The following is a 21726-nucleotide window of genomic DNA, read 5'->3' on the forward strand; positions in this document are numbered from 1 at the left end:
GGTCAAAGGTTCACATACAGGTTCAGATATGTGTCTGTATCCACACTAATGTTTGATTTAATGTCTCAGTGAGTTTCACCTTAACCAGATGCTTTTGATGGCCAGTGCAGGCTTTCACACAAGGCACCCACAGACACTAGTGAGAAGTTATCACATTATAGAAGCTTCAGCACCACAGCTTAAAGTGAGAGGAGTAATCCTGTGGAGTCAAGAGGGACCAAAGTGAACTTGGATCCTGGAACACGAACTCATTAAAAGCCATGACGTTCATGCGCACGATGAGTGTAAACGTCTCATCACAACTGTGGAGCTTCAGCACTGACACAAGAAAGCTTTTGCTTTTAAGGTGGACGGGCACCTCTCTCTTAAATCTGTATATAACTGTGTAAGTGATGACTGCTTGCCACGACACGTGACGCATGTCTGAATGAGGTTTTTGAGCTGCGTTCGCCGCTGTAAAGGTTTGTGTACCACAATTATCAAACAGCTGTGGAAGAGAAATGAACACGAGAGCAGGTTAGCGACTCACAACCAGCTGTGCCAACTCTACGCTGTATCAGCACTGAAACAATCACACTGCACAGTGCACTATATAAACAGCTGCTGCAGGCTGGGGTAGATGTGTGATATCGTAGTGTTTAAAGGACAAACGGCTTGTTTCCTAGTTTCACACCGAGTCACACAGGGACAGCTCTGTATATCAGTAAGAAAAGCCCTGACATGGCTCGTAGCTGTGATTCCATGTGAACTCGTACTGACCCGCTGATCTGTCTTTTATTAAACTGCCCTGCTGCCATCCGGCTGTTTGCTACCTGCTAACCTTTGTAGATGCGTCACTTTGTCATGCGGTGGTCTTTGTAAACTCGGCCAAGACGCATCATACCAGAGACCAGGACAGTAATTGGCGATTCAGCGTCATGATCAAAGAAAAACAGGTCTGTTGATTGTGTAATGGATCCTCGTCAACGTGACTAATCACGTGTGGCTGCGTGCTGCCTCATCAGAGCCTTTAGCTGGTCTCACAACAAGGTGCTGTGTTTTGTACCTTTATTGCTGTAAGAGCAGTGGTTGTGTGTCACTGATATGTGACTGTGCGTTCTTTGGTTTGATTACTGCATCATGTAATGAGCAGCTGCTGAGAGGCCACTTTGTTGCTGTGTTTGTCTTCCACTTGATCTAATCAGCTCCTGTTTCACTTTTTATCAGCAGTCCCAGAAGCACAGATGAAAAGCATGTTTACGTGTGTGTGTGTGTGTGTGTGTGTGTGTGTGTGTGTGTGTGTGTGTGTGTGTGTGTGTTTTCAGCTGGATGTGATCATTGCCGACCTGGATGGAGGCACAGTTACCATCCCCGAGTGCGTCCACATCTCCCTGCTGCCTGAACCTCTGCTACAGCAGACCCAGACTGCACTCTCCACGGTAAGAGCTGCAACACACCCAAAGCCATAATGCACACAATTACTGGGAAATCTCAGTAGCATGACGTGGCTGGTTTCTACCACCAGATTTCCCAGTGCTCTTTATGGGATTAGGTGCCAGTAACATCTTCAGGAAGTGCTTCTCTTTCCTAGTATTGATTTTTCCAATGCTCCAGTCCCTGAGTAAAAAAGTCCTGATAACACACTAGATTAGATTCCAAGCGGTCGTCTCTGACTGAAATGTTACTGAAGTAAAAACATGTAAATACAAGCATGGATGTATCAAAAGCATTTAAGGTGGGATTTTATCATTAATCACGCCTGAAATATTTAAGAAGTGCAGAGTGTGTCGTCACCTTAACTGTGGAAATGCAGCGGGTGTGTGTCTGGTTTGAAGCAGCCTTTGTAGAACTTTATTGTGTTTGGTTATCTGATAAATGCACAACCACAAAGAGATTAAGTCCAAGAAACTTTAGTTTGTGCTGAGGCACAGCGCTGCAGTTATTACTACATTTTAATGGTTATTTCATTGATTTGATAGGATTTCCCTTTTTTAAACCCCGCTGCTTCGATGCAGCGCGCTCACCAACCAAGCACCGTTTACTGTTTTTGTATTCTTATCAAGCTGTTCTTCACATCCTTCCAGTACTGCAGCACCAGCCCTTTCTGAGAAACACTTTTTATAAACATCTCCAGCTTCCTCCTTCTCTTATTGATATCGGCTCGATACATCGATTTTTGTTCCTGCTTCCTTTGTCAGCTCTGTTTGCTTTGTGCAAAGCTCATAACAATGGAGATGATGGGGCAAAGCAGCAGCAGGATTTGTTCCTACTCGTGACCATATCAGCTCTGACTGAATTGGTTGAGCTTCAGGAAGTGATATCCAGTTTATGAGCAATTTACTGGATATGCAGTCATTTTACAGTCTCAGCCATGTGTAAAATGTAATGAGAAATAATGGGTAAACACAAAGTGTGATACATGATGACACTCAAAGTGTTTTTACAGAATTATACAGCGGTCATAAAATATTCGCAGCACTTTGCTTTTCATGCTTTATTCTTTTCCTACATATAAAACATGGAGGAACTGTGTAACTCATTAACAGTGAAGATGAGAGTGAAACACAGATGTGCAGATAACATCGAAGCCTCAGCTGCTGCTGCTGCGCAACACTTTAAACACCTCAGGCTCGTCCACATACATGTCAGATTAACATAACTGGAACTTCATTTGTTTACTAGGATAAAACACTGCAGACAGACAGAAGTGCATGCTTGAATACCAAGTCAAGGGTAAAAAGGCTCTTCAGTGGTGGTCTTGCTCTGTTTTATGATCCTGGTGTTTGAATATGTTCCATTTTTGGATAAACGATCATGTTTTTTCTTTTTCCCCAGTTAGTTTCGTCCTCTCGTTACAGCGCCGTCACAGAAACATTTAGATCAAGAGTAGCTACGTTTTCTTTTATCGAGTGATGACAAGTCAAACAAAATACTCACATTTCTGTCAGATAAGGTCGAACTCTGTGTTTTGCCTTCTTTTTTTTAGATATTGTCTGTAGGAGTAAAGGACTGAGAAGCTTGTCACACACCACAGGAGAGCTTTTCTGTGGCACTGAGACAAAGGGTAGAGTGTGTTTATTTGGAGCAGGGTGACTTTGCATTTTCAGCGCAGACATACAGTGTGTGTTTGGAGCCTGGTATTTGAACTTGTCAGGCTCTTCCCACGGAGCCTCACAGTACTGTTTCTTTTGTATATTTTGGCTTGACATGTTTTTGAATGACACTCATCAACAGTAACGTCAGAGAGGAGTGCCGAATGATTTCAGTCGATATCTGTTTTAGTGCTGAGAGCTTGCACTGTAGTAAGGATGCTAATACTAAGATGCACAAGTGCAGTGCTGGTAGGTGTGTTGCACATCATGGAGTAATCTGTTAGACCGCGTGCTGCTTTAGAAAACGTGACCTAAGATGAAGATGAATGACTACAGAATGCTTGTGTGTCCTGAAGAGTATTTTTAGCATGCATTGTACCATGATCCAAACTCTTTGTTGTTCAGAGAGGCTGTGGTTGCATATTGCAGTTCCCCATGGATTCATTGTAAATTCACTTGATTGTGGAACATACCTCAGACTTTTCGGCCTGGATAAACAGGAATGCCTCGTACATAAACTACCAGTTATCTTTATCTGATGCTCAAGTCAAAACCTCATCTGATCCCGTCTGTCTTCCTCTCTATCAGGTTGTGGAGGTTTCTTCCTGTTAAAAGGGAGTTTTTCTTTCCCACTGTTGCCAAGTGCTTGCTCAGAGGGCGTCGTCTGATTGGTGGGTTTTCTCTGTATAATTGTGGAGTCTTTACGTAAACAGTATAAAGTCCATTGAGGTGAATGTTGCTGTGATTTGGTGCTGTATAAATAGAGTTGAATTGAACTGAACCCTACCTTGCCTGAGCAGACTGTGTTCTGAGAGGCCTTTGAGCATTATTCTTATTCTGATTGGATCACAGGACGTTCCCCGTATGTTCCCTCCTCACCAGTGACTCTTATCGCAAGAACATCGCGCGGCCTCTGCTGCACACCGTGTGGCGCATGTGTTATCTCTGTGTTTAATTAGTAATTGTGTTGTTATCCATTGTTTTAGAGACCCTGTTGTATCTGACTGAGAGTGAATATCATGTTGGGTTTAGTTTGGTTTTATGTGATAACTGTCTCAGTCTACATTGATGAGCCACAGACGTTATTGCAGTAGCATCATATGACAGCTCTGTGTGTCAAAGTGTCCTCCAGGAAGACACTGAACTTGGCCCTGCTGAGTTAGGCCACATACCAAAGATGTCAGGGCTCAAAGAAATGGATCGATTTAATAGAAAAAGAATTTATTGTGAAAGTTTTGTTTTTGTTTTTGTCACTGGGCTCTGTGTGCTTAATGACTCCTAACCCTGAGACTGCTGTGGTCCTAACACTGCACTGATAGTTCACTGTGTTATAGGCCTGGGTCCTCAGCTGGCAGAGCTGTGCATAAAAACAGATCCAACTCTGACACACAGATTGTTACTAATGGATCCAAACATCCAGGCAGACCAGATATCTGCCACACTGACAGCCCTGCTAACTGTGAAGCTGATCTGGGGCTGATCTGTGAAATTGTCCCTCAGTGTGCTGCTGCTTTGGATCAGAGTTCCAGGAACCACGCTGATGCTGGAGATGGTTGGATAGCAACCCTAAACCAGGGCTTAGCTGCTCAGCTGTCCTTACACTTAGCCTGATGAATTTTCATGTTCTGAGCCTAAAAGCTGTAACCAAGGATGATGTGTGTCTGTCTGCACACTGCGCCACTGTGTGTGCGCCACTGACAAAAAAGTGACAATGTCTTAAAACAGATATCAAAGTAAAGCGAAGCTTCCTCTTCTTCTAAGTTTTCCCAGATGTTGTTCACATCTGACAGGAAACTTTGCACCTGTGCAGTAAATGTGCTTTAACCACGTAGTCTAGTGAATATGAGCTCAGAGCTCCATCACTCTGAAAACTGTGAACTCTGGAGTTTCTGCTGTTGTTCGTATCAGCAGGAATCAGCAGCAGAGAGGTGTGGTCAGCAGTGATGGACGGTGACTTTGTTTTTTGTTCCTGCAGGTTTTGGATCCGGAGCTGGAAGTTGCCGATCATGCATTCCCCCCGCAGTCCACGCAACCCTCTGCTCTCAAAATCCAGGCAAGGAATAAACTCGTGTGGTGACATAAATGTTTGGTTTATATGCTTAAATTATACAACAGCAGCAATAGAGTGTTTTTGTTTTCTATCGCTGGCATAAAAGAGGTGGTGGAGGTCATAAACACTGGAACCTGGTGGAACAGCAGATTCAGACTTCTCGTCTAGACTCTTTCAGTTTCTCTGTCTGTGAAAGTCGTCTTTACTGTGTGCATTTCAGGACAAGGAGATCCGAGCGGTCTTTCTGTGGCTGTTCGCTCGGCTCTTCCAGGGCTATCGCTGGTGTTTACATATCATTCGCATTCACCCAGAGCCTGTGATTCGCTTCCATAAGGTACAGGAATGTCCTGGCATGGCACACCGCTGTTAATGTGCATCGAAGAAAACAAATAGTCTTGATGCGATTGGTGCTAACGTTTTTCCACAGGCTGCCTTCCTGGGCCAGAGGGCGTTGTCAGAGGACGACTTCCTCACCAAGGTGTTAGACGGCATGGCGTTCGCCGGCTTTGTGTCGGAGAGAGGTCCCCCCTACAGAGCCACAGACCTGTTTGATGACGTAAGTCTTTCAGCACAAAATCTACCCGTTCGCTGCTGTTTGTGCGATCATGGAGCACAGTAGTTAATGACAGCTACGATCAGAGTGGAAAAACGTGTTAAGCTGACATGTCAGCACATGTTTGACTCTCATCTGAGAAAAAGAAATCAGCCAGGAGGCTGTGCAGCATGTGGTTACCAGGATTTACCTGTGTGGAGGCAGCTGATAGGTAGATTTGAAAGGATCTCCCCCCAATAACAACGTGGGTTGTTAAACACGATAATTAATGAAACATGTTTAGATTACTGACGGGTGGTCAGACAAAATCTTGGTTGATTTTTACAGGAAGGAAATTCTAACAAGTATTTTCAGTATTGACAGTGAGGCGACGTTAAGACGAGTGATCTGTGTTTGCTGTGATCATGTATTTAGCGTGTTTTCACCACAAAATACCCATGATTCCATAGCGATGTTCAGTAGTCAGCAGTAAACATGGCTGCCTTTCTCCAACTGCAGCCCACAAATATTTTGTGTGTCCATCAGAGAACACAGACGTCCCACATGATGTCAGATCACACATTAAACAGATTTCAGCATCGCGTAAAGTCTTAAATGTCACAGTAAGTGAGCGAATGGGTCCGGTCTGCTGCGCCCTGCATGAAAGCATCACCCCCACCGAGGGCTGCCACAAATGATTATTTTGATAGTCGACTGATCAGATCATTGGACGCATGCACCAGCATGCATCTTATATAACTATCATTAGCTTACAGCTTGAAGTGTTTCAGGTGCTAACTACAAATAAAGACAAGATGATAGTTTTTTAAACCTTTAATGAAATTTGCAGATTGTCTGGGTGGAGAATATAACAGGACACTGGACTAAACTCTCCACCGTCTCACACTTTTGTTTAATCAGTTTTCTGTTTGACGTTATTCAGCTGTGTGAAAACTAGAACTTTAATCTCAGCCAAACCGATTTACTCAGGAACAAATAAAACCCTGAAAAAAGCCAAACAAGAACATTTGTAAGTTATCTAAGTGACTTATATATCATGTTTAACCTGAGTAGCCAAAGACCGCGGGGGGCTGAAAATGATGTGCCGGGAGTTTGCCGTTCTCGCCGGCTCTAGTGAGCCTTGAACCCCCAGTCAGCTATGGAGCTGGTGGGTAACAGACGTCTCTGAAAACATCGGAGCAGTTTTACAAATATGCGATGTCTTGATAAACCGAGCAGATATTTGAAGTTTACACAGCTACATCCTCGCCTGAAAATATGTTAAAAGTTTATTTTGTGACCCAGAAAGATTAATAAGAGAAATATTAAAACAAGTAGCGGCCGCCATTGTTGGAAACTGGAACTGGCTGAGCCACGCTTTGAATTCTGGGATATGGTGGGCCACGAAGGATGCACCCGACCCATCCTTCAAGTCTGGGGAAATGAAGGATGCATTTGTCGGCCGCATTTGGAGGAGTCTACCAATTTGGACAGTCTTCGATGCGTTGCTGTGACACATTTGGTCTACAAATGCGGCCCCTGAATTTGGACACAGCTACAATACCACAGACTGCTTCTTCTTCTTCTTCGGCGTTTAACGGCAGCTGACATCCTTGTAGATTCAGTGCTGCCATCTTGTGTTTCAGTCCATTATTACACTCTTAAATCCTACTACTTATTCCTGCGTCTTTCAGGATCTTAAAGCTTCTAATGACGCGTCGACTATTAAATTAGTCGTTGATGATTTTGATAGTTGACTAATCGTACATCCACCCAAAACCAGAGATGGGTGGGGGTGTCTGATGTCTGAAGCTGGCTCTCTGTTGTGTATTGAGAGCCCAAAATGATTCTTCTCACTGCAGCTCAGATGTGAGAAACGGCTCTCTGTCTGAGATTGTAGCTGGCAGAGTCATCGGATGTCAGACCAGACAAACAGTTGTCACACAAACCTTTATTGACGTAACAGAAAACACGTTCCAACCTGGTTTAATGCACCAATGACCTGACCTTTGGTTACTGAGCACAGAGTGGCTCAGATATGGAAGAAACTTACTAACATCACTGCTGTCCTCTTTCTACAGCTGGTAGCAAACCAGGTGGAGCGGATACGGCAAGAGGAGGCCTGTCCGCACAAAGTCATGAACCATGTCAAGGAGGTTGCAGAGCAGCTCTTCAAAAATGTGCGTTTCTTCAATTTAACTTTCTTACGGTTTCTGTTTGTCACCATTGTTTCCTCGGTTCTTCCTTCAACGATCACCGTCTGTCTTTTTTCTCAGGAGAATCCCTACCCTGCTGTGGCCATGCACAAAATCCAGCGGCCATCAGAAAACAGTCAGAACAACGCGCAGAATCGGGCGTCTTTCCCCATGCTGGACGATGTAGCGGTGCAGCTGTTCATCGATCACGCTGCCGCCAAGCTCAAGACCGCACCTCCCGCCGTCAAGCCAGAGCTCAAGAGCATGGTGCCATCTGGGCCGCCGCTGGGTGAGCTGTTCTTAGCATGCACATGACCCGAGTGCAAACTCATATCGGCTAAAGCCAGTCGGCGTACGTCAGTGTGGTGAAACTGTAACGTGAGATTAACTGAAATGGTAAATGGCCCCTTGTATAGCGCTTTACTCAGTCCCTATGGACCCCAAAGCGCTTTACACTACATCCAGTCACCCACCCATTCACATGCACATTCACACACTGGTGATGGCAAGCTACACTGTAGCCACAGCTGCCCTGGGGCGCACTGACAGAGGCGAGTGTGCCCCAGGTGAAGGTGGCAAACACCCGCTTTGTGCATCTTAAGCTTCCTGTGTTAACGTCATACAGTCTGACAGTGTCTGCGTAGTAGGGCTTAGCTTCTGTGCTGTGGTGAGTCTGACGCTCTTTGCTTCACAGGAGATATCGTGGACAGGAACGGCAACGTGATGGCTAACAGCGCTCGCAGGCTGGAGGTGGTCAGGAACTGCATCACCTACATTTTTGAGAACAAAATGCTGGAGGCCAAGAAGGTAAAGACACGTGTGTCTCTGTGACACGGCGTTCACATTCACAAACCTTTGTTCAGTCTGCAGGCTGTGTTTGTGTGTTGATTGTGGTCGTTTGTCACGTTGTCTGTCCAGCTGATGCCAGCTGTGCTGCGGGCGTTGAAGGGTCGGGCAGCTCGCGTCTGTTTGACTCAGGAGCTCAATCAACACGTCCTACAGAACCGAGCTGTACTGGATGACCAGCAGTTCGACTACATTGTGCGCATGATGAACTGCACCTTACAGGTGAGCCGGCTCACTGAGGTACCCAATAGTCTTAAAGTCCACCAAGAGGAATGGTGCCTGTAAGTGTTTTATGTTTCTGCAGCTGTTTGAATCACCTGTTGTGGCACAAAACAAGCCGCTGAATTGCATTATGGGAAGTGTAGAGTTCAGTGTTTTGGGAGCGTGACCCATACTGACACCAGGTCGCAGCTTTGACTTTCTCTAGAATGAGTTTCAGTCTTGTCAAAGTGACAGTAATAGCTGTGTTACTGTTGTTCACTCGTCAGTTTTCCCCAGATGCTCGCAGCTGGAGCACGTCGACCTGGCTGTTGCCCAAAGCTAGAAACAGCTGTGTGAGTTCCAGTTTGGACTATAAGCCTAAACTGAGAAAGGCAGAGTGTGTCTTCATTGACTCCTCAGAAAAAAAGGCTTTTGTAGTGTCAAATTTGCACCGTTCCTCTGGTTGTTTCACCATTCTGACCCAATCCTCCTCCTGTGTTAAAAATCAGCCTTTTTTGTCAGTAGCTGTTGCACTTAGTTTCAAACAGGAGATATATACAGGCTAATCAGACGTCATAGAAGTCTTATGCAGCCTCACACACGTCTCTGTGCTTTGGTTTTGATGTTTTGGAGCTCAGTCCTTTCCTGCTCTTTCTGTTCAGGACTGTTCACACATGGATGAACACGGGATCGCGGCGGCGCTTCTTCCCCTGGTCACAGCCTTCTGCAGAGTGAGTGCAGCCTTCCTAAAATGAGACTTAGCCCAGACTGTACAGTTTGAGGTGTTACTGAGTTCATTGGACGTCTCTGTGTTCTGTCTGACAGAAACTGGGAGCAGGCGTCACTCAGTTTGCTTACAGCTGTGTGCAGGAGCACATGGTGTGGACCAACATGCAGTTCTGGGAGGCCATGTTCTACAGCGACGTCCAGAACCACATCCGACACCTGTACCTGGAGACGGAGGACGGAGGGCAGCACAACAACTCGGTGAGCAGAGCGCCCGCATGTTCCATGCTGTGTATATGTGATTAAAAGTTCACCGTCTAACTAACGGAGACTCATTGAGCTGCTGAGCTTTGTTCATCCTGATGTGTTCTCAGGAACAGCACGCCGGCTCGGGCAACAGAAGGGAAATCGGCGCCCTGGAGCTGGCGTCAGAGCAGAGCCGGCTGTGGCCGACGCTCAGCAAAGAAATGCAGATGGAGCGCGTGCAGAAGGAGGAGAGCACGGTATTCAGCCAGGCGATCCACTACGCCAACAGGATGAGCTACCTGCTGCTCCCGCTGGACACCAGCAAGAACCGGCTGCTGCGGAGCTCCGGCCTCGGAGACGTGGAGAGCGTCAGCAACAGCTACGTCACAAACAGGTAGGAGTACCCGTCTGCCCACAGAGGGCGCAGCTACACCGATGGATGTGGTGCCACCACAGCACAAACAACTCTTTAGAAATATGTTTTTATCTTCACACAATCCAACTAAACATGTCTTAGTCTCATTAAATACTTTCACACTCAAAACAGCTGATTGGCTGAGACATAAAATGTCTGTTTTTGTTTTGCTGTGAAATTGTTTCATTCGTCACATTCACTTTGTGTTTAGTAAGACAGGCTTTTATTGTGAAATCCCAACATCTGTCTTTAAAACAGAGACTTTAAAACTGAGTGTGCAGTTCAGAGAGAAGCTTATTGTTTAGTGTTGTGAGTAAAGCTTCGATCAGCTGGTGCTTCGTACATGTTCAGAGTGCATGTGTTTGTGTTGCAGTATTGCAGGCAGCATGGCGGAAAGCTACGACACGGAGAGCGGCTTTGAAGACGCAGAGAGCTCAGACGTGGCCAACTCTGTGGTGCGCTTCATTAACCGCTTTGTCGATAAAGTGTGCAATGAGAGCGGCGTGACCAACGAGCACCTTAAAGCTCTCCACGCCATGATACCAGGTATGGACGAATCACGATGTCTGCCTCGTGTCAGCGACACACATGAAACGTGCGCCTGCTCGAGCCTCACGCTGTCTCTGCACTCTCACATTTGCAGATATCGTTCAAATGCACATCGAGACGTTAGAAGCAGTCCACAGGGAGAGTAAGAGACTGCCTCCGATCCAAAAGGTAACCAATTCATATTTTTACATCCCACTGGACAAAGGCCATGCAGAACCCCAACCAGCCCCGCCCACTCCCCTCTTCACCAATCCCTTCAGCTCAGGCTCAAAGTGTCACGGCAGGTACGTCTGTCAGCTGGAGACAGAAGCGTGTGACTCACAGCACGCCTGAGCCGTGCATGTGGGGTGTGCAGTTTGCTGTCTGAGGCTGGAGGCTGCTGCAGCTCTCCCAGGTCAGAGCTGCGTGCCTTCCATCTGAAGGGTGCTGTTAATGATGGGTGGCTTTATGTGAGCTTGATCTAAGAAGGGCGCTCTCCATCTTTATCCTGCTCTCACAGCATGCAGGGTCAGTTGACTAACAACTGGACTTTTATTGCAATGCGGTCGCGTGGCTCAGGGTGTTATTGCAACACACTACCAAAGCTGTAATTGATTTCCGCTCTTTAGAAATCTCCTGGGCCTCACTGGTTTACAGGAAGTGATGTAAGGGTCTAGAGGAAAAAGCCAGCTTCTTATTTCTTCTTGTTCATTTTCAGCAGGCCACCCACTGAGACCATCGCTGCACATTATGATATGTTTCACTTTGTGTCTGTCGGCTCATGCATTGGTGCAGGTCGCCCTCAGCACGGGTGTGAAAGCATGCAACAGTTGCAGTGGTTCTTTAACAAAGTGTTGTCCTGATGGCTGGTGACTGAGATAACCGCATGTAGTTTTAGATGTTTGGAGGCACAACGTTTGATGGCCTCTGTTGCAGGACAGTAAACCTCATTGCAGTCAGAGCAGTTGTCTGTCGGCCATGTTTGGCTGTGATGAGGAGCGATGTCGTAAGGAAAAAGCACCGGATCATCTCTGTCGCTCTCTGCTGTGTCTTTCAGCCCAAGCTGCTGAGGCCGACTCTGTTGCCTGGCGAGGAGCTGGTGATGGAAGGCATGCGTGTCCACCTAATCCCCGATGGGCGCGAGGAGGCCACGGGGCTAATGGGAGGTCCGCCTCTACTGCCAGCTGAGGGCGCCATCTTCCTTACCACATACCGCCTCATCTTCAAGGGCACGCCCACCGATCCACTGGGTAAGAGGAATTTTGTCTGCAACTCTGTCGATTGTTCTGTTTGTCACTGACCGCGTTGTCCTCCTGCAGTTGGAGAGCAGACAGTCACTCGCTCCTTCCCCGTCGCCTCCCTGACAAAGGAGAAGAGGATATCGGTCACGTTAACGATGGACCAGTTTGTCCAGGAGGGACTCCAGCTGCGGTCCTGCACCTTCCAGGTACCTTCCTCGAAATCACGCTGTTCAGCTCTCAGCCAAACTAGAATGTGGCGCTCTGACCTCGTGTTGTGTCTCTGTCTATGTGTAGCTTATGAAGATTGCATTTGATGAGGAGGTGGCGTCTGATCTGGCTGAAGTTTTCAGAAAGCACTTGCACAAACTGCGTTACCCTCAGCATGTGCAGGGCACCTTCGCCTTCACTGTGGGTCAGAGTGGCAAAATGGTGGTGGAGCACAAGACGAAGGACAAGAACCAGTCGCTCAAGTAAGTGTGGAAGGACTGAACCTGATGCTATGAATAAAAGAAAAGAGCCATCAGTCAGCACAGCGAGCGTCATGTCAGGATGTTAGATCACTGACCCCGTCACTTCCTGTGGGTGGGCCAGCAGGTGACACAGCTGTAACATCAGGAACATCAGTGCTGCTGCACTCTGCTGAGGCGTTCAGGTTTACCCTGAGCTCCACAATTTTCACCAGGAACACCCACTCAGCCCCGCCCACCCTATCTTCACAGTCCACACTGCTGACAGTTCTTTCAAAAGACGAAAGACAGACCAGGTTTAGAAACCTTTCTCAGCACTGTCTCTGCTGGTCTGTGGGTCCATGCTCCGTGTCCTCCCCGACCTTTCATTGGTCTCTTCCTTATTTACAGTCTCAGTAAGCTTTCAGTGACACACACACACGCACACACACACGCACACACACACACACACACACACACGCACACACAGAGGAAAGAGAAGGAGTGTAGGAAAAAAGGCTTTTGAATAATTAGTCGGTGGAAACCGTGGCAGCTCCTTCCATCTCTGCACTGTGTGCTAAAAACCCTCCATTCACTCGTATTAATTCTGACTTGTCTCTGTGACACACAACATGACACACAAGTGTGAGTCGATTAATCAGGAGGCCAACACTGCAGACTGCACTGTGGCTTATTTCAACGTCCTGTCACTTTGTTTGTTTCAGGACTCTTTCCAAAAACCTGGTGAAGAGTGCCAAGAGAACCATTGGCCGCCAGTATGTGACCAGGAAGAAGTACTCTCCTCCCACCTGGGAGAACAGGAGCAGCTTCCAGTCAGAGCTGGATGAAGATGAAATCTCAGGTAGCTTACACGATCGATTACAGCACGCCCACTGCACTTTCACCACGTCAGCCTTTATTTTTTGAGATTTCCTGGATTGGACTCACAGACTTCCCCAAACTTGAACTTTTTGTTTGTTTAGTGCAGATGATTCTGTGAGCTCTGCTGTTTATCTCCACAGTCTCAGAGGAAGTGGACCAGAGCTCCCTGACCCTGTCCTCCACCATCCGCTCATCAGACAGACAGACCATGAGCAACGTTGTAGAGCGAGCCTGTTGTCGTGACTACCAGCGTCTGGGTCTGGGGACGCTTAGTAACAGCCTGACGCGGTCTAAGAACGAGCCCTTCAGGATTTCCACCGCTAACCGCATGTACACTGTGTGCAGGAGGTAGGGGAGCAGTGGGTGCACTCGTACAGCAGGAGACTGGTCCATGTATAGTTACAGTCTGTTTTACTCACCGCGCGTCGTGTGTGCCGCAGCTACCCCGGCCTGCTGATCGTCCCTCAGAGCATCCCAGACTCAACTATCAACAGAATCTGTCGCTGCTACCGACAGAACCGCTTCCCAGTGGTGTGCTGGAGGAATTCACGGACCAAGGCCGTCCTGCTGCGCTCTGCGGGGCTTCACGCCAAGGGGGTGGTGGGCTTCTTCAAGTCTCCCAATGCTCCCACTGCAGGTAACCTGATTCATGTGTTGTTCAAAGTTTATGCAGCTCCTGAATGACCTCCTTTCTTAGCAGTTTTGTACTTTGAGTTTGTCAAACCTGAGACCAGCCTGGCTCATTCTGTGCAGACGTACAGAGATGCTTTTTTCTCAACCACTGCCACTGTGCACCCCTGTAACCACACTAAAATGTGCTTTGGTGTAAAAGGAATGGCATTTTGAAGCATTTGAGCGTCTCCTCTCTGTGCAGTGCCCTCTCAGGCCGACTCCACTAGTCTGGAGCAGGAGAAGTATCTCCACGCCATCATCAGCTCCATGCCTTCTTACAGTGAGAATAGTGGCAGAAACACGCTGAGTGGCTTCACATCCACACACATGAACACCTCTGGTAGGTAGAGTGACTCACAGACTGACCATTTACTGTCACATGACTGCGGGGTCACAGAGCTGATGGCGTTTCCTTTGTTCACAGACTCATCAGATAAGCTGAGGCAGCCCAAGATCGGAGCTCTGATGAAGCAGGTGATGGGCGCCAAGGAGGACGCTCCTGGAACCTTCAGCAGAGGAGGTGAGAGGGTCTCCTCCTGCACTGCCTCACTGACTCTGTTCAGCTGTAGGTTTGGCTCTAGGTGGGCTGCTGCAGTTTTCAGTCCAGTGAACTGGACCAGGAGGAAGCTAAAGCAAATCCATCCTAATGTGTGTGTGTGTGTGTGTGTGTGTGTGTGTGTGTGTGTGTGTGTGTGTGTGTGTGTGTGTGTGAGACACCATCCTCCACTGTTGGTTAATTGGCCATCTTTGTTGTTTGACCTCAGCTCTGGGTCAAAGGGCCAAAGTCATCTCCCTCTCTCAGCCCAAAGTGTCTGGCAAGGCCAGGAACCCTCCCAGAGGTACAGTAGGCCACGCCCCTGACTCCCCTCTACCACTCCTTTCTAACCAATCAGATGTCTAACAGTAGCGTCTGTGTGTCTGGCATCGTCCCTGGTAGCGCGCTGTCTCTGAGGACTAATGAGCTGTTGTTGCTTGTGTTCTTCAGTGTGCATGCTGCTGCAGCAGCTTTGCTGTCTGACGTCCTGTTTGTTGTTTACTGTTTGATTCTTCTCGCTGCTGAATGTCAGCAACAGTTAGACCTTCATCACCAGCATGGCTGTCTGTAGCCGTGGACACTATAGAGACACACATTAAAGGATGCTTCCACTTTTGTACAGCTCAGGTTGTTATAGAGTGGAGCGATGCTTTAATGGCATCTAACGTCTACAGGTCTCAGGCTTTAAAGACTCTGGTGTGTGTTTGTGTTGAAACTGCAGGTAAATGGGGCAGTATCCGAGGCAGCGGACGTCTAAGTGCCTACAACCCAGATGTGGGGACACGTCTGGCTGGGAAAGAGTCTCCACAGCCCAACGGGGGCCCGAGCGAGGCTATGTTCCTCCGGCAGCAGAAGGCGTACCTCTACATCATCGGGGACAAGGCTCAGCTCAAGGTAACTGAAAACTCCCTAAACTAAAAGCTAAAACTAACTGACACGACTCTGAAAACTCAAATAAATACAAATAAAAAACACTGGATTACAACTTTCCTTTAGTTGAGACTCTGTGTGTCAACAATACTCTGACACGTGAATCGTGGCTGTTGCTGTTTGGCTGCTGTTGCTCGTAGCTCGAAGGAGAAGAGGGCAGAAAACGAATGTGCTTTGGTGTTGTCCTCAGGGAGGGAAGCAGGACTCGTTCCAGCAGTGGGAGGTGGTCCCCATCGAGGTGTGCGATGTGCGCCAGGTGAAGAACAGCTTCAAGAAGCTGATGAAAGCCTGCGTGCCGAGCTCGTCGACCTCCGACCCCAACATGAGCTTCCTGCGCTGCCTGGAGGAGTCCGAGTGGATGGCGCTGGTACGTTGCACTTTGTGTTTCTCAGCCGATTCTCGTCCACGCAGCTCTTATTTGTGCTGACTGCGTGTGTGCGTTCAGCTCCACAGGGTGCTGCAGGTGTCTGTCCTGGTGGTGGAGCTCCTGGACACGGGCTCGTCAGTCATGGTCAGCCTGGAGGACGGCTGGGATGTCACCACGCAGGTCTGACAGATGCTGGCTGCTTGGTTTTGTTAGAGTGAGCTGTGAGGGTGCAGAGTGTGTGATGCTGCGTCTCTCTGCAGGTGGTGTCCCTGGTGCAGCTGCTCTCTGATCCCTACTACAGGACGTTCGATGGTTTCCGGCTCCTGGTGGAGAAGGAGTGGCTGTCGTTTGGCCACCGCTTCAGCCACAGAGGAGCTCAGACACTGGGCAGCCAGAGCAGCGGCTTCACCCCCATCTTCCTGCAGTTCCTCGACTGCGTGCACCAGGTAGAACAGCTGATTGTAAATCCACCATCAAAGACCGGCGCTTTGTCTCTGGATGCTTTCACCGCCGCTGCGCTGCGACATGTTTGGACTTTGAGGCTGCGTGTAGAGGAGCAGCAGTGGTGCTGTCAGATTTACTGTCCAAAAATCATCCTGATTATGTGATGTAATGTGGTGATGTAACACTCACGTTTGCCATAAGGTCAGAGGTCATTTTGCTGTGTGGCAGCTGTTCCTGTTTGCACTGGTGGCTGCTGCATGTACGGAGCAGCTGCAGCACTGAGACACGATTTAGAGCAGACCTTTGATTAACACACAGCACCTTAAACTACATGTGTTTGTGTGCCTCCACCCTCAGATCCACCTCCAGTTCCCCATGGAGTTTGAGTTCAGTCAGTACTACCTGAAGTTCCTGGCCTACCACTACGTCTCCAACCGCTTCCGCACCTTCCTGCTCGACTCGGACTACGAGCGCATCGAGCTGGGTGAGTACAAACAGAGGCAGAGTTGATTCCACGCACGAAGGTGGTGGTTAGTGTAACCGATGAGGCGTGTGTGTGTAGGAGTGCTGTACGAGGAGAAAGGCGAGAGGAAAAACCCTCAGGTGTGCAAGTCTGTGTGGGACTACATCGACAGACTGAACAAGAAAACGCCCATCTTCTACAACTACATGTTCTCTCCTGAAGACGAGGAGGTGAGAACACGAGCACAGCCTGCTGCGGCCGAAAGACAAACTCTGTGTTTAATGCAACGCGCTCTGTGTTCCAGGTGCTGAGGCCGTACACCTTCATCTCCAACCTGAAGGTGTGGGACTTCTACACGGAGGAGACACTCTCCGAGGGGCCGTCATACGACTGGGAGCTGAGGGGCCGGCAGGAGCGCGCTGCCGAAGAGACGGCGGAGAAGCCCGACACCGGCGGGCCTAAATCTCAGCGGCACATTGTGTGGCCGTGTTATGACAACCTGACCAAGGCGGTGCCCGACGCCATCACCAAGCTGCTGCAGGACCTGCAGAGTCTGGAGGCCGAGCTCGGCCAGGCGACAGATAAGTGGAAGGACACGTGGGATAAAATCAAGACCACGCAGAGGACAGAGACCAAGCTGGAGAGCAAGGTGGGCCCATGGTTTCATTTCTAAACAAGTGCACACGTAGGAGCGGGCCGGGGTCTCTGACAGCGGCTAACACTCACTGTTCTCACACACCTGCAGCTTTAACCCTGGGAACAGTCTGTACTGCTGTGTGTGGTTGTTGTCTTTGAGCCACGGTTACACACACACACACACACACACACACACACACACAGTGGTAGCTCAGTATGTGTGGACAGTTGCTGATCATCTGCTTCCTCTGCAGCCGTCCTTCTCCAGCTCCCTGCTGATGTCATCCAACCTGAGCCATCAGCGGCGTTCTCAGGGCGTTTACCTGCAGGAGAGCGGTGTGGGATCCTCCATCAACCTGGCTCTGGACTGTGAAGCCAGCGCCACTTCTACGCCCGTCCCCGGTCGGCCGAGCACCAGCACCCTCTACAGCCAGTTCCAGAGCAGCGAGAGCGAGAACAGGTCTGTACCTGCCAGCATGGGCGTCGTACTTACCCTCGTGCTGACGTGACTCCTCCCAGCTCTGCTGCCGTGTGACAGGCCCTCTGCTTTCTAGACATCGCTATAGATAAACTGTGCAGCGTAGAAGCAGTGGTGTCAGAGAACAACTCAGACATGTCTTTACTTGTGTTTTGGCCTCCAGGAGTTTTGAAGGAATTCTCTTCAAGAGAGGGGCGTTGTTGAAACCATGGAAACCGCGGTGGTTTGTGCTGGATAAGACCAAACACCAGGTAAGACGGCGCAGAGGAGGGTTCCCGCTTTGTCTCAAGGAGGCCTGTTGCTGGTTTAATGGGGCCTCTCTCCCTCCCTCTGCAGCTCAGATACTACGAGAGCAGGCAGGACAAGGAGTGCAAAGGAGTGATCGAGCTGGCTGAGGTGGAGTCTGTCACCGCGGGAACGCCCGCCATGGGAGCGCCAAAAAACATTGACGAGAAAGCCTTCTTTGATGTGAGTTTGCTCCCTCGCCGCATTGTTCCAGGCTCGTTTCTGACAGGAAGTGAGCCTGGGTTGGCTGAAGCTCCCCTGTAGCGTTGATGGGGAGGCAGAGACCACCCCCACTAAGCTCTGATGCGCACACAGTTGGCCTTTGTTTCAGCATTACATGAAACTCTGTAGGTTATAGCATTGAGCTGAGCCCAGCTTGTTTTCAGAGGCAGGAGAAATGTGCAGCGCCCGCTGCCACGAGGCAACAGGCCGACTGCAGAGAGCCCCAGACTTACGGTGGAGCCCCTCCCCCTGCAGTCTGCACTGCTCCGGCAGGGCTGTTAATGCGTCGTTTGTGTCACCGGGCTTGAGTCAGTGCAGGTTGCCATGGAGAAACCAGTGAACGTCCGGGAGAGCCTGCTGTTATCAATCTGTGTGTATTTAACGATTGGTCTCTCTCTGCTTCTTTCAGCTCAAGACGACCAAACGAGTGTACAACTTCTGTGCCCAGGACAGCCTGAATGCACAGCTGTGGATGGACAGTGTTCAGAGCTGCCTGTCAGACGCATAGAGACGAGGAGCCTGTGACCACCGTGCTCTGTTCTGTGTTGAATTAATGACTTTGCATCACAAATGTTTCAGTGTTTTTGTTATAAAAAGAAAAAAACCACAAAGAACCACTCGCTGTCGTAGCTGCAGCATGAAGATCCTTCCAGACCCTCCACCTGTAAACCGCCCCCGCCCTCTTCCCCTCCTACTAACCTCACTGCCCTGTCGCACACTTTGGGGAGGAATGACGGAGGAGCTGCAGTCGGCCCGGCCTCGTACAGACCTCGAGGATCCGGCTGCTGGCTCGTCGGACAGCAGACGTTCTTCCTCTTTGCCTTCCACGCAGCGCAGCGCGATCGAAGGAAGTTCAAGAGGAAGCGGCTGGAACGAGGGTTTGTCAACGGTTCATGAAGGATTTCCTTTCAGTTTTTTTTTTTTTTTTTGCTTTTTTAAGAAAATCTCAACTTACCAGGAGGAGGTCAGCGCTCACCGGCTGTCCTCCACGTGTGGCAACGACATACTGTGAACGCCATGAACCGCTGGCAGAGATCAAACCAGGAGAGCCCAGCAGGTGTTGAGAGTGTCGGTGGACTCTTCACCGACAGTGTTTACAGAGGTCCCCTCACTACGCTGTGCTCTATTAACATTCACACTCTGAAGGGATGCTGAAGGAGAAAAGGAGGGACTGCTTTATGAAACAGGTAGAAGGAGACCCAGAAGGTGAGACGTTTTAGAGGAGGGATATTATGGGATGGTCTAGAGAGACACACCGAGTGTGGGGGAGGAAAACTCCCGTATTTCTTTAACTGCTTAAATAGTCTTGTGTCTGTTTCAACTCTGAGCTCTGGCTGGAATCGCTTTGTTCACTCTGATTTCCTTCGTAGTTTACGTAACCAGCTTCCTCCTCTAAGATTGAGCGAAGCGGGTAAATGCAGACGTGGTGACAGAGAGTTCTCCCCTCGTGCTCACGCTGCAGGCAGGTGCAGGCGAGCCTTTAAAATGACTCGTGTGACGTATGCGAGGACTGATTCAACTGAACATTTCGAATATTATTAAAAGACCAGAACATTTTCTTTTCTCGATGTTGTTGTTGGCAGAAGTTCCAAATTTAAAATGAGCCTCAGCCATCAGTCAGAACAGACACGAGACCGTAAGAGCTGTTAGTGAAATACTGTCGTTTCCTTTAGTGACAGCGGGGTGGGGAAGGTCACACAGGCGTGTGTGAGCCCTGCTCACGAGTTTCCAGGTTGTTGTGTTCAGACGTGAACGTTCAGGCTTCAGCGATGCAGCACGAGCGCCGTGGCCCTGGGAGCACGTGGTTGCTGTGGAGGTTTCAAACATCTGGTTTAATGTCAGCAGCTGTGTCTGTCCCTCCACGAGCATCGAGCACTCTGACCCAAACCCTGCTCTGTAAAATATGTCCTACTGCTGTCTTTGAACACAGGTTTTTGTGCTAATAACTCTTTTGTATATACTACTCCAGATTTGTATGTAATGTTTATGGTAGTAATTTATTTAACTTGTCTCCTCAGTAAAGTTCCTCAAGCACCACTTTATTTTGAAATTAGGAATTCAATGTGCCATTTGTTTATTTCTGTATTAATGTGACTAATGCTTTTTGGAAATGTAAACCCTTAGTGTCTTTTTTCTTTGTGTAAACACAGTTGTCCTTAAACATGAACCATTAACATTAGAGTGGAAAGGGCGTGTTAGTGGCAGAGGAAGCCTCTTTACCGCGCTGCTCGCCCACAGCGATGGGACGATGTGGACTAACAAAGGTCAGAGGTCAGATGTTCCTGGTGCCGGGGTCAGCAGACTGGCTTGGTGCATCGTTGTGAGATTGAAGATAACAAACACATAGAAATATTCAGTGGGTTTAGTAACTCTCTAAGAATACTGATTGACGCTGATCCTGTGAATAAATTATTTGTTCTAATAAAATCCTTTTTTTTTTTTTTTTTTTTTTTTTTTTGAGCATCTCCAGTCTGTTCTGGTTGCCATCTTCTTGGTTAATATTCTGATGCTCCTCAGTGTATTTCAGTAGGATTTCCTGGTATTAGCGGTCCAAGCATGATGAAATGTTATCAGCTACCTATGAGTGTCTGTGCAGGTCCCTGCGTCTCAGACAGTGAAAGGTCAAACAATCACTTCGATGGTTTGGGTGAGGAACAGATACGTGTGGGAGAAAGCTCGCTGCGTCCTCGTGTCGGCCCCAGCTCACCTTTTTCACTCTCGTTTACTCATCTCTGAAACGGCTACATCGCCCCAAGAATACGACATAATCAGTTTTATTTATTTGTTTTTTTTTAAATTAGAAATGACCTTCTGAGCCGGGTTATGTTGTCAATCATGTCGATAAAGTTTTTAGAATCCAAATAAAAAACTGTGGGTTTAAACGTTCACGTGTCCGTGTCTGTCTGCAAACAGCCGCACAGGTACTGCACCAGTACTGCACCACGGTCAACAGCTGTTTGTGCAGGAAGCCGCTGCTCTGCATCATTCACCTGCAGATCACGTGTTTTCCACTTTCCACTTCCCATTACTGGAAAGAAGAGCAAACTAAATACCTGCTGATAAACATCATGTGACGTGCAAGCTCCCGAGTGTCGAGATGATCTGCTCAGCTGCACTTTGGGATATTCTGGCAGGTGCTCGTTTCTGTTAGCGAAACATCAGCGTGTGTTCAGGGAAGCTTTACAGTTCAAGGATGGGTGCGACAGTTTGATCCAACTCCACCAGTTAAACCAAAAGCTTGGTACCTAAACCGGATGGTCAACAAGTCCACTTTAGTAAGGAGAGTCGCAGCAGAGGCCTGAAGCATCAACAAAA

The 21726-nt window shown here is 48.5% G+C and overlaps 1 protein-coding gene across 5 annotated transcripts in view; it reads left to right on the forward strand.

The window, feature by feature from the left end:
- sbf1 (SET binding factor 1) overlaps positions 1–21293 on the forward strand; it is a 54417-nt gene extending 33124 nt beyond the window's left edge. For 4 of the 5 annotated variants that reach the window (XM_005475599.4, XM_019346666.2, XM_019346667.2 and 1 more), the window contains 33 exons: positions 1305–1418; positions 5047–5124; positions 5342–5455; positions 5549–5677; positions 7735–7833; positions 7930–8137; positions 8543–8655; positions 8767–8916; positions 9558–9626; positions 9721–9882; positions 9996–10261; positions 10656–10828; positions 10926–10999; positions 11868–12060; positions 12130–12257; positions 12346–12521; positions 13223–13359; positions 13520–13727; positions 13820–14016; positions 14254–14391; positions 14476–14571; positions 14816–14890; positions 15308–15480; positions 15707–15883; positions 15962–16063; positions 16144–16329; positions 16685–16811; positions 16890–17020; positions 17095–17439; positions 17681–17886; positions 18068–18155; positions 18241–18372; positions 18821–21293. In XM_005475599.4, the coding sequence (XP_005475656.1) occupies positions 1305–1418; positions 5047–5124; positions 5342–5455; positions 5549–5677; positions 7735–7833; positions 7930–8137; positions 8543–8655; positions 8767–8916; positions 9558–9626; positions 9721–9882; positions 9996–10261; positions 10656–10828; positions 10926–10999; positions 11868–12060; positions 12130–12257; positions 12346–12521; positions 13223–13359; positions 13520–13727; positions 13820–14016; positions 14254–14391; positions 14476–14571; positions 14816–14890; positions 15308–15480; positions 15707–15883; positions 15962–16063; positions 16144–16329; positions 16685–16811; positions 16890–17020; positions 17095–17439; positions 17681–17886; positions 18068–18155; positions 18241–18372; positions 18821–18919 (4863 nt within the window). In that variant the 3' untranslated portion in view covers positions 18920–21293. The remainder of the gene's footprint in view (positions 1–1304; positions 1419–5046; positions 5125–5341; positions 5456–5548; positions 5678–7734; positions 7834–7929; positions 8138–8542; positions 8656–8766; positions 8917–9557; positions 9627–9720; positions 9883–9995; positions 10262–10655; positions 10829–10925; positions 11000–11867; positions 12061–12129; positions 12258–12345; positions 12522–13222; positions 13360–13519; positions 13728–13819; positions 14017–14253; positions 14392–14475; positions 14572–14815; positions 14891–15307; positions 15481–15706; positions 15884–15961; positions 16064–16143; positions 16330–16684; positions 16812–16889; positions 17021–17094; positions 17440–17680; positions 17887–18067; positions 18156–18240; positions 18373–18820) is intronic. The other variant, XM_005475600.4, reaches the window with a different exon arrangement.
- Positions 21294–21726: the final 433 nt, after the last annotated feature.

The sequence above is a fragment of the Oreochromis niloticus genome, linkage group LG17 (assembly GCF_001858045.2).
Source record: "Oreochromis niloticus isolate F11D_XX linkage group LG17, O_niloticus_UMD_NMBU, whole genome shotgun sequence".
Lineage (NCBI taxonomy): Eukaryota > Metazoa > Chordata > Actinopteri > Cichliformes > Cichlidae > Oreochromis > Oreochromis niloticus.